Genomic DNA, 11,714 nt, shown 5'->3' with positions numbered 1-11,714 from the left:
TCAGGAGCCTCCATACTTCATTTGAGCGTCCGTGTCCTCACAGTGAAAACAGGGTTTGGGCCTGTCACATGTCTGCTGAACCCTCCTCCCGCCTGCTCTGTCCCAGCTCTACCTTCCTAATCCTGGAAACATTTTCTTGTACATTCTTTCTCCGGCCCGACGCCGCCTCCCTCCCTCCCTCCCTTCCTTCTTCCCTCCCTCCCTCCCTCCCTCCCTCCTCCCTCCCTCCTCCTCACGCTCGCCAATGTTCAAAGCTGCACCGTCCGTCTTTGACCTCAGACGTCCGGTGTCTCGTCTCTCACTTCTTCCTTCGGGTTCCACATTCAGACTCGTTCAAACAACATCCTTCAACCATTTAACTGTCCAGAGCTGCTCCCAGAGCCGGGGGTGGTGGGGGGGGGGCACTAACGTCACGGCTCAAACAGTTATCATAACCATGAGTAGTTGTCCGCTGGGTCTGTTCTGGCCCGGCCCCTCCCAGTGACTGGCTTCAGACACATCTGGAAGTGTTCTGTGGCAGCTCTGTAGGGAACATGGAGGCATTCCTCCTCTCAGGCGGTGCAGACGGGGCAGGAGGGGGGGGCACAGGAGCTACAGCAGCTCTTCTCTAGATCAGCGGAGCGTCCTTCGTACCCCACCGCCGCTTCGCGTCATTCAAACGAGGTAGGGCAAAGTTCAGTCGCTTTCTTCAGCAGGTTCAGTCTTGCCTCGGGGTTAGGGGTGAGGGGGGGGGGTCCCGTCAGATTCCTGTCATCCCCTTCTGCAGCAGCTGCTTCCTCTGCTCCTCCCACAGGGCCTCCAGGTGCTCCGCTCTCTTCAGCGCCGCCTATCAGAGGGCAGAAACACGTTTACGCCTGTCGGCCCGCTCGGCAGAGACGGGCCAGGAAGAGCGGCGGGCGTCTCACCTCGTGCTGCCTCCGCAGATTACTGACCACTTCCTCCTTCTTCAAGATGGCCACCTTAACTCTAGCCGAGCAGACAAGAGGCAGGGAGTCAATGGGATTCATTCCTAAAAGGATCCAGCATCTTGTCCGTGCAGATTTCACCAATTGTCATCCACAAATACAACAGATGGCGTTTTCTCCTCCTCCTATTGTTGCTTGACCTTTTTTAGTGACGTTTAAAGACAAGCAGCTACAACACGTCTGTGGCGTCTTCAGCTCCTTGGCCGGTTTCTCAGTGTGAAAACGGTAAATCTGCTGCCTGACCCTCGATGACAGCTGCTAGTTTAATAACTGACAGTTAAAGTTAAGCCGTGGGCTTGTTATAGCAACCATTTCACCTCATGCCTTTGGATCTTTGCATGTTTTATCACGTTTTATCTATTAAAAGATTGAATAGACATAAAGATACAGTGTCACCCCCCCACACACACCATCTGGAGGTCCGTCTCTCACCGTTGGTGGACTTCAGCCAGCTCCTCTTCCTTCTCTTTGGTGATTCTCTCCACCTCCAGTCGCAGCCTCGCTCGAACTTCTGACACCTCCACCTTCATCCTGCGATTCTCCTCATCCGTTCTCACCAACTGGTCGGCAAACTCCTGCCGTACGACCTCGGCCAGGCTGCGGCGCTCCTCCAGCAGCTTGTCCCTTTCCTTAGAGTTCAAATCATTGCTTTTCTCTTTTTTCAAGACTGTGTTTCTCCAAGTTAATGTGTTCTTCTTCTTACCTGGGTGGTATCTTTAGTCTCCTCCTCTTTCTGCCTCAGCACCGCCTGCAGTCTGATAAGCTCCGCCTCCATCTCCACCTGTTGCCTCCTCAGCTCCTGTTGCTTCTCCACAGCGGCTCTCTCCGACTCTTCCAACTCCCTCAGCTCAGCTGCGTATTTGTCCCTGACACGTTTCACCCTGACAACAACGTGTGGAGGCTGCAGATTAGTCTTTTGGAGTTATTAACAACAAATTCAACAACAGAAAGGCTCCCCTAAAATCTCAATTCTGAGTTGACTTCAACATTTGCGTCTAATAAATTCGTGTTTTCTTTTCCGGACGTGTGACGACATCATTTTAAAAAGGGCTCAGCGCATCTGTGTGTTCGTGCGCACGGACACACACCTGTTGTCGGCTGCCCTCTCACACTCCGCTTTGTCTTTGCTGGTCTCCTCCTCCAGGGTAAAGATGGCGAGCTCGATCTCTTTGTCCCGTTGGCGCCGCAGATCTTCTTTCAGCTCGCGCTCGCGGGTCAGCAGCCACACTTCCTGCGGACGCACGCGCACAACTGGACTAATGAAACGCTGCTTTGTTAAACGATGAATCTAGAAAATGTTTAACGGAAAAGGGTAATCATTAATCTTAAATCCTTTCATCTCCAGCCCAGGGAATCAGGTCCGCATCATTCGTTTTCAGCTGGTTAACATTTCCTGAGAAGCTGGTTCCTTTTTGGATCACTGATCAGCATCTCCACCCACGGGTGCCTCTCCCTCCAGAGCTGGACACCTGCCAGCCTCTTACTTTGCCACACATAATGGAAGGAAACATTTCCTCTTGACATTTGTCCCTTTTATTTGGAAGAGCTGCACCCGAAACTCCACACGGGTCCTCAGGAACGTGACCCAGCGGCTCTGATACGGACCTCTACCCTCCACTGAACCCAGACGTGTATAAAAGCTGTGCACATGAATGTAACAAACCTCTTTTTTCTTGTAGTTTTCCTCCCAGAGCTGTTTGTCGATGTCCAGGCGCTCCTGTAAGGTTTTCAGCTCCACCTGTCCACACACAGAAGCCAGGATGAGCCACAGCAGTGACAGCAGGACAGAGGAGTGATGAGGCTCTGCTTCACCTGGTGTCTCCTCTCCTGCTCCTCTCTGGCCTTTTCCAGCTCTTCCCTGAGAGCTCGTCCAGCCAGCGCGCTATTGTCCTGCAGCTGCCGTCGCAGCTCTTCCAGTTCAGACCGCTGCCTGTGGGTCCGACAAGACAGAGATCTTCCTAAAGAGAACTCATTCATACTTTCAGCAGTTCTTCTAAATGTCACCTATTCTCCAGATGATCTTAAAGGAGCCACATGTTGTGGATGATCGAGCAAACCCAACAAAGAATCCCACAGGTGACCTTTGACCTCACCTTGATGCAAGCTGGGCCAGATTCTCCTTCTCCTCTGCCAGCTCCTTGTAGAGTCTACTCCTCTGCTGCTGCAGGGAGACCTCTTCCTCCTGGAGCTGCTTCTCATATCTAGTAAACATGGAAGCAATAAATACTAAGACAAACCTTGACGGGCCAGGACCTACAGCCAAAGATTAAATCTACGAGGTCGTTCCCGCACAACACAACCTTTCTTGGTGCAAAACGTCGTGAAAGTTAATTCAGACATCAAATTTAGGGGGGTTATCTTCCCCTTCTGATCTTTACCAGTCAGTGTGGAACAACAGCACTGACAGACAAGACTGAGCAGAGTGGAGTATAGCGCCAGCTTGTTAGCTTGCCTCTGTTTGGCTAGCTCATGCTCCCTCTGGCGCAGCTCCTCCTTCTCCTTCTCCAGCTGCTGCCGGAGGTCCTCACGCTGCTGGACGTAGCGCTGGGCGGCGCGCTCGTCTGCCTGCTGCAGCTCCGTCTCATGCAGCATCCGAAGGTTCTTCAGGTCCTGTTTGTGCTTTGAAATCAGCTTCTGGATCTCTGGTTCCAGACCTGAGACGGCGAGACCAAGAAACAGTAAAGCTGGTGTTCAGACTCACACAAAAGCCCCGGAAGTGCACGTTGATTCACCTTTCACTGTCATTTCTTTAATCTTCCTAGTTTTGTCGTCCATCCATTTCTCCTTGCGGATCTTCTCCGTGGCGCTCATCAGCTCCTTAAGTTTTTTGATTTCCTGCAGTAGGAGAGAAGTTAGTGGTGGGTAAACGGCTGTAATTTGTGCCATGGTGACGTGAATCTGAGGAGCGGTGAATGATGCCACACAGATTAGACAAAGATGAGTAGCTTATGTAGTTAGATGAATTTAGGCTTTAGATCTAAAAAGTTGCAGGACTCACATGCAGACAGACTGTCCAACAGAAGACGTGAGGGACAGAAAAATGGAAAGAAGCAACAATGTCCGAATGAGAATGAGATGCATGATCGTGTCGAAGAAGATGAGGTTACGCAAGAAAAGTTACCTCACACAAGGGACCCAGAATTTGCCACACCTGCAAGCCAAGAAAAATAAAAAAAAAAGGGCAAACGAGGACAGAGAAGAAGAGAAGTGACAACACAAACAGAAGCAAGTTAAACGGGAGCAGCGCTTTGATGGACAAGAGGACAGCTGCGTTAGAGACGGAGCAGGAGAAGCCTCAAACCCTCCCAGGAGCGATCACAGCTGCTCACCATTTCATGCTGCTCCTGCATTTGCGTCATTTTCTTGGTGTATTTCTGGTCCACCTGCTTCAGTTCTCCCACCACACCTTCACAGCGCTCATTCAGAGCCTTTTTGTCATGGATGAGCTGCACAGACAGGACACGAGTCTCAGACGGGACAGGAGACCGAAGCGGCTCAGATCTGCCCGTGTCTTCCTACCTGATCGATGAATGTGAGCTGCCTCTGAATGGTGCTCTCATATTGTTCTTTCTGCAGCTGGAACTTCCTGCTCAGCTCCTTCTCTTTCTCCTTCTCATGTTTCAACGTCAGCTCCTTCTGTTGGGCCTGAGGGGGAAAAAGAAGCGCCGTCACCTACAGCGGCGAGCAGGACCAAACACCTCCACGCAAGTCTCTTCTCCCACCAGTGCGGTCTGTAGCATGCTGATGGCGCGCCTCTTATCTTCCAGCTCCAGCTTTAGTCTCATCATGGAGTTGCTGACCTCAGCGGCGGTCGCGGATGCAGGTTCACTGCAAGGCAACTCCTCTTCTGACAGCTAGGAAAATAAAATGTAAAATAAGTCTCTGTGTGTATTATATCAGCAGGATGATAACGTCACCACGAACCGCTCTGTGGGACCCTAGCGTGACAGAGCGTGGCCTCTCCTGCTCAGACTTCTCCATCTCATCCAGGAAGCTCATGATGCTCTGCAATTTGGCATCAGAGAGCAGTGCGCCCCCATCTGGCAGTGCAGGGTGGTGACTCAGCTGACCGTGATGCTCCACGTTGTCGGTGGTCAAAGAGGTGGCGTCTCCATCCTTGAATGACACAACGTAGCTAAGGTTTTTAGTCTGCTTGAAATAAATATTTGTTTGTTTAACTTTGCGAGTATAAATCTAAATATGAAATCAGGATGTAACATGACGGACGGGAAAGTCTCACCTCATCTATCCAGGCGTATTTCTCTTTGCGGTAACACTTTGGAGCCGACAGCCTCTGGGGCTCCTCTTCCAGCAGCTTCAGGGTGTCTAACAGTTCGTTGAGGGTGGTCTTCGACTGAGGCCTGCTGGTCGACGGCCCCTGCCGCTGGTCCTCAACACTCACTGACCTCTGGAGAATCTCCTGAATCACCAAAGCAACACAAATGCATCTGCACTGAGCACTCTGACGTTTTGCCCAGGCAGAAGGGACCAGTGATGATAATCTCTTACCTGGGAACACTGGGAACCTCTGCAGTTGGACGAAGCAGGAGAAACCGCTCTGAAACCAGGGAAGTCCCCTCCCTCCTCCACTATGTTGAGGTTGAAGTCTGAAAAGATTTCTTAGTTTCAGCAGGCAAGCGAAGAGCCTAATTATATGTCAAAAGTGCCGCTTTGGCCTGGAAAAGAAGACCTTGCTTTCACATTACAACAGAATTAGGGATTAAAGACTTGCTGACCGGTATTTTTAGCTTTCACATCTGTGGGAGACAGCAGGCTATTGTGGCTGGATGACCCAGCGCTTTTCCTGGGCAGTTTCTTACGCCCAACAATGCTCTTCTGTCTCACGCTTTCCACCTCCGCCTCAGCTACAGGCTGGCCTTCCGAACACCGCTGAATTTGGTTCACCTGCACCTCCTGTTAAAGCCACCAGAGACACATCAGTATAAAGACATGTGAGTTGATCAATATCCCTTCAGTCCAGATATAATCTGCACACAATGGGGGTTTAATATCTACGCAGAAGAATAATTAATGACCTTCTTTTAGAGATTTTGAGGGAATCGTTTGCATATTGACACATTTCTTGGACTACTGAGCTACTGAAAAGTGACCATGTCACCCAAGATTTCATGTGATTTGATTTTCGACACAGTTGACGGGTGGTGTTCACCTGCGTGGTGGTTAGACGAGCCGGACGGGTTTTTTCTTTACGCATCGGCTTCCTGCTGCCGTCTCGGTGTGGCTGCTGCTCCAGGCAGACATCTACGTGTGCTCGGTCCTGATCCTTGAAGGGAAAAGCAAAATGTTAATACTGAGCAGGAAGGAAAAGAAACCCACACTTAATACATTAATTCTATCAAAATCCTTTTTAAACAAAATGAAAGCAAAAAGAGGAGGAACACTTTGGAAACAGTCCTCGAAGAACACGACAATGTGTCTCTTGGAAAGACATGACCTAAACCAATACAGTGGTGTCTCTGGTAACCACAAAGAAATCAGAATAAGAAGTTTGAAGGGCTATGAAGCAGGTAGAACTGCAAGATTCACCTGAGAACTCTGAGCGCTTCTGTTATTAGGCGACACAGGGGAAACAGCTCTGAAGCTCAGTTCACCAAAATCTGCAACAACGTTCAAATTGGAATCTGCAGAAATAAGTGAAAATACAACTTGTATACACTTGCATTCTGTTAAAGGCAAGAGATCATTTCATCGCATTAGATCACAGGTACAGACCCAAATTCTTAGTTTTTAAATCTGTGGGTGACATCGGCCCGTTGTTGCTAAGGGAACTCGGACTTCTGCTGGTGCAGGACGTCCTGAGAGGCTTTCTGTGTCCACCAGCAGAGCCCCCCTGTCCCACCTCAGCGACAGGCTGGACCCGTCTGTGCTGCAGTTCCTGTAACCCAACACCAGGGGGAGACAAATGGCAGCATTGCAGTTATTGATGGTTTTATTACTCAATGTTACATACATCATAATTTCTAGGTAAGTTACGGAATCTGCTGAATGTCACCTGGAAGCCTGAGAGATGAGTCGGACGAGCTTTCCCTTCATGAATCCGTTTTCTGTTCTCGGCCTTTTTCTTTGGATGCTCCAGGTGACTCTCTTGTATGGATTTCTCCTCCCACTCCTGAAAAGCCAAAAAGAACCTTAATCTGGTAAAGAATCTGGATCAAACATCAAACCAAACCAGCCTGTAGACGTGGATACCTTTTTCTTACTAGCGAGGATGCGTTTGAGGACTGTCTGGTTAACGTGCTGTCTTTGGGAGTGACGTCGGTACCAACGCTGGATTGTAACTGCTGCCTGGTTCACCTGCTGGATAAACCTTCGCACATAAAACAACTGCTTTGAGACACCGTTAGCACCAGCGGCAGAGTAAAAACAGACACTGGTAGATCGGACCTCTCGGCCTCCTCTTCAGTGGCCTCCCGTCTCCGCGTGGCAACGGGGCTCCTGCGCTGGGTCGTCACCGGCGATCGGTTGTTTGAGGGCGAGGAAACCGAAGAAAAATTCTTCTGGGACTTTGTCAGGGAGCCGCTTTCAAGTGATGCCTCGTCATTCACTGTAGCTTTCAGAATGTTGCTAAAAGAAGCATCAACATTTAAAATTGTCAATCAATATCAAACTGATAAAACACATGGATCAGACGATGTCAGGGTCTTTCAGGACGTACTTAAACGACGGCCTCTGGTTGGAGCTCTTAGGCGTGAGCGGCTTCTCTGAATAGTTGTTGTGTAAGATGGTTGTGACGGAGTTCCCCACTGCTCCCTTGTTACTCCTAAAAAGAAAAGGTTCAGTGACTGTTCGTAGCATCCGTAGCAAGGAAAGGTGAAGCTGCATACAGGACCCCTCAAACAACACACACACACACACACACACACACAAAGCCCAGTAAAACAAAATCGGCTTTAATTCACATCAGAAAAGATTTATTTTCCTTAGTCATCGCAGGTTATCTGACATAACCTTAAACATTCCAAGCATTCCTTAACTCGGCCTATAGACAGATTGATGTTTAGATATGTAAGATTTAGGTTGGGCATCATCACATAACCCGTGTCATTTCAGAGGGGCCCCTTGTGTAACAACCAGTTCACAATAAAGCTCATTCTTCAGGGCCCCCGACCCAGTGGGCCCTTTTGGTAATCCATCCCTGAATTTGAGATGTTTTCCAGTGAGGCTAAGGCCATTTTTCACAGCAGCCCCTTCCAGACATGAGAGTAACTGAGAGTGGACATCTCAGACGCTTCTGTTACATTTGCCTGGAAGAGAAAGTGTCAGTGTGTGGGTGGAATTCCTGAAGGCCCTATCAGCCACTGTGATCAACAGGTATGAAACATGAACAGCAGCTACTCATCCTGAATGCTGCCGTGCAAGAAGTCTAAGGGCCGATGGCAAAACCTGTTCTCATCTATATGCGCGTGCATATGGAGAGAATTCAGGGAGGACTAGACCAGAACCATCTCTATGTTTCACTCTTTAATCACACAACCGGATAGTCTGGAGATTCTCGGAAACTTTCAGGGGTGTGTGTCTTGCTCTCCTAATGCGCCTGTTTTGTATGAAGGTCCTTCTGAACCAGCAAATTTTTATCCCTGATTCAAAAAAATGGAACCATTTGTGCTCACACATAGATCCTGGCTAAAGTCTGGATTACACTGGATGTGAGAAAGTGGATGAAGATGCTGCCTACCTGTTGTTAGCAGTGAAAGAAGCGGCCAGAGTGATGCTGGGCTCTCTTTTGGTCAAGCTGGTGGGGGAGTCCATGCTGCCAGTGCTGTGGGAGCTCGAGTGGAGGGAGAAAACTCTGGGCTGATCATCCTATCACACACAGATTCAATATAAACAGATAACGACGAAGGACGTATGAAGCCACACGTGATGTGACGAAGAGAGTCTGGATGATGGAAGTACCAGGATGTTCCATGTGGTTCTGTCTGGAGACATCTTGCCAAGGCTGGAGACTTTCTTGTTTCCATCGGAGCTGCTGTCGTACAGAGGCAGGCTGTCCTCATTTTGATCCTCACTGCACGCACAAAAAGGTTTTTTCACAAAGGGACCACAGCAACAAAATAAAACCCACAACAGGAAAGAGCCAACGGCATTAGTCTATTAAAAACCTAGAAAAGATGACACCTGTCTTTTCAAGACTGATGAACTGTATGCGAAAATGTATTTCTAACTGATCCTCCTTTTAAAAGTATCGTTAAAGCACAACAGAGACAAACAACTCCCAATAAGCAGCAGTTACAGGTTTAAATATGCTCCTCTACTTCTTCTTTCCTGTCCTGCCTCAGTGCTGGAATTTGGCATTTGGCAGCTGATCCTCTGCTCGGGGGAACTCCGAAAAGGACTTAATGTAAATGTGTGCGCATGTGTTGATCCCAGTGGCCTCTCGCTCATCCTTCAAACGGCCTTAAACACAGATCCTCCAGCCTGCAAAGCAGATGTGTGCTGACCTCCAGTCTGGCCTGGCCTCTGCTGGTATCTGGGTTCCAGCCTGCCTGTGCTGTGGAGGCTGTTCCTGTCTGGTAAACTATGTAAAAGAGTGTGTGTATCTTTAGGGGGGGGGGGCAGCCAGCTGGCTTAATGAAAAGCAATCTGACAGCACCATTCAGGCTGGACATTCCTCCACTTTTTGCTGCGCAGTACAGAAATGAGGGGGTTGCAGGGGTGGAGAAGTTCAGAGTGATCCAGTGAGTGCCCTCAAAGACTCACAGACACGGGGGGTATTTAAACTTAAAGCCCCTCCGCGCAGCATCATTTTATTCAGTGAGGGGAGGGGCATTGGTGGCAGCTGCCAGACAATAGAACAAGAACGTGCACACGCACATTTTTCCTTTCTCCTACTGGCGGCGACTGCGAGTGGGTGGGGGAATGGGGGTAACCTGACCTCAAGGCCCCGGCCCTCCCCCCTTTAACCTGAGACAAAACAAGCATTTGCACCCCCACAACCCTAGCAACAGTCGCCTGGTTTCCCTCAACTCTTTATCAAGCTAGAGCTGGCACACTGCGTGTTCCATTGTCTGAGCTGCTGCAGCTCCAGGGCTGCCAGCTGTTGCTCGGCAAAGAGCAGCCGCCTGGTTTGAGCGGGCCAGATGAACAACACGGATTCCTTCTGATGACACAGCCGCGTCTGACTCACGCCGTTTAGTTAACGCTCGTCTTTCTCACTGACGAAAGCTGCGGTCACATTTGTGCTGTTATATAGGTTATATAGGTCTCCTCACGATCTGCAAAGATCTTCTGTGCAACATGCAGAACATCATGTCAGTGATGGGGAAACCGAGACTCTTGTCCCATATTATGTACCTTAAACCGATGATGGTCTGCTGACTGACTTGAGTGGTGCTGTTAGATCGTCGAAGGTTCTTGATGGAGCGGGATCCTCCAAAGCCAGCATCGGTCTGTTGGTGAAAGCATCTCGTTATGCTGATACAGTCGACTCGATCGTCTTAGCGATTGGGATTTTGCTGGGCGCCCCTCACCAGTGTGTTGCGTTTTCCTCTGCTTTCGCTCGCCACAGACACCGACACAGATCGAGAGAAGTATTTCCCCGGCGATGCGCTGCTGGGTCGCTTGGCTATAGAGAGCTGGGAGCCTGACAGGATGAGGTCCAGGGCATCTCCTGGGACACCTGTCGGGATGGAGGAAGGGCTACGAGCGGTATGCATCCTCAGGAAATCTGGAACAGGGTGAAACAGATCAGACACCGGCTTAGGGATTCATTACAGAAGCAGAACAACTGAGGAAGTCTTGGCTGTTTGGTCTCCAATGGCAACCCACAACACAAGTCAGTGTTTTTCTCCAGCTGGGACAGACCATCAGAAGGAACGCGGTTAAAGATTCTGTCTGACAGACTTTAATCACCACCAGATTTTCATGACCCTGGTTCATTGGTTACAATATCACCCTTCTGTTACCAAACTAATCACGCACCTTTCGCTTTCTCGCGATGACGTCACCGCGCGGCCGCAGGTGGACATTAGCTCCGACTGCTAACGTTGCGCCAGAGTCAGGGGGGAAAAAAACACAGATAAATTCCTCTTTACATCGCCACTTCGGACGGAAACCCGGCGCAAGTTCGAGGCGTGCGATCGAAATAACGGCCCGCTGCGTGCGCGCGTCCGCTTTCGCCAATACGTTCGCAATTCAACATCACTCGTTATTACGAAGCCGCTAACGGAAACTATTCATTTCACCGTAGCGGTTGTGGGGACCATTCCCGAGCGGTGCGCATCGGGATGCGAAGTCTGACCAAAATCGATATCCTCTTGGAAGTTTCCCGAAAAAAAAACGCCTTATTCCCAGCAGTCGCGCACTCGCGCTGCCAAATTCTCACCGTTGGGTCGATTTTTAACGAGAGGATAGAAACGTCGTAATCATTGAAATGATGGTTTTTAACGTCTCTATGGCGATAGTGCAAACCTCTGTCGGGCAGGGACAGAACGGGGCGTTGAATACTTACATCAGAAGCTGAGCGGCACCATCACGGACGAGCTCCGCGGTAATTTCGCTGTTTCGTTTTAATTCCAAACACAAATACGAGAGCGGACAAAATACGAGGAGCCACTGAACTCCCAGGGAAAAAAAATAAATAAATCTGAAGTTAAGCTCCGCCCTCGGACGTCTGTGATTGGTGGAGAACAATCAGCGTCCCTTTCCTTGTCTCTGATTGGTCCGACGCATGTGTCAGTCTATCCTCCCGCTCTTAAGGGGCATGGCTCAGATAGTGGTTTGGTTGAC

General features: G+C 49.7%; 1 protein-coding gene across 3 annotated transcripts; it reads right to left on the bottom strand.

Moving 5' to 3' along the window:
* Window positions 1-211: 211 nt before the first annotated feature.
* On the bottom strand, window positions 212-11,706 carry cep131 (centrosomal protein 131). Of its 3 annotated transcripts, XM_057030352.1 has the most exons (31): window positions 11,437-11,583; window positions 10,908-10,966; window positions 10,457-10,653; window positions 10,281-10,375; window positions 8,883-8,994; window positions 8,662-8,789; window positions 7,642-7,746; window positions 7,371-7,550; window positions 7,176-7,293; window positions 6,979-7,095; window positions 6,699-6,861; window positions 6,513-6,607; window positions 6,136-6,249; window positions 5,702-5,879; window positions 5,475-5,572; window positions 5,206-5,385; window positions 4,890-5,081; window positions 4,688-4,819; window positions 4,485-4,610; window positions 4,295-4,411; window positions 4,087-4,116; window positions 3,698-3,800; window positions 3,418-3,619; window positions 3,059-3,166; window positions 2,778-2,895; window positions 2,629-2,703; window positions 2,054-2,196; window positions 1,669-1,846; window positions 1,398-1,594; window positions 906-966; window positions 212-826 (listed from the first exon to the last, which is right to left on the bottom strand). In XM_057030352.1, the coding sequence occupies exons 3-31, from the start codon at window positions 10,640-10,642 to the stop codon at window positions 740-742; spliced, it is 3,738 nt and encodes a 1,245-aa protein (XP_056886332.1). In that variant the 5' UTR covers window positions 10,643-10,653; window positions 10,908-10,966; window positions 11,437-11,583; the 3' UTR covers window positions 212-739. The 3 variants fall into 3 exon arrangements, with proteins under 3 accessions (XP_056886332.1, XP_056885499.1, XP_056887159.1); XM_057029519.1 differs by lacking the exon at window positions 10,908-10,966 and having other exon boundaries at window positions 11,437-11,706; XM_057031179.1 differs by lacking the exons at window positions 4,087-4,116; window positions 10,908-10,966 and having other exon boundaries at window positions 11,437-11,706.
* Window positions 11,707-11,714: the final 8 nt, after the last annotated feature.

Source organism: Takifugu flavidus, chromosome 1 (assembly GCF_003711565.1).
Source record: "Takifugu flavidus isolate HTHZ2018 chromosome 1, ASM371156v2, whole genome shotgun sequence".
NCBI lineage: Eukaryota > Metazoa > Chordata > Actinopteri > Tetraodontiformes > Tetraodontidae > Takifugu > Takifugu flavidus.
Note: the sequence above shows the minus strand (reverse complement) of the source record. Positions and strands in the feature narration are given on the sequence as shown.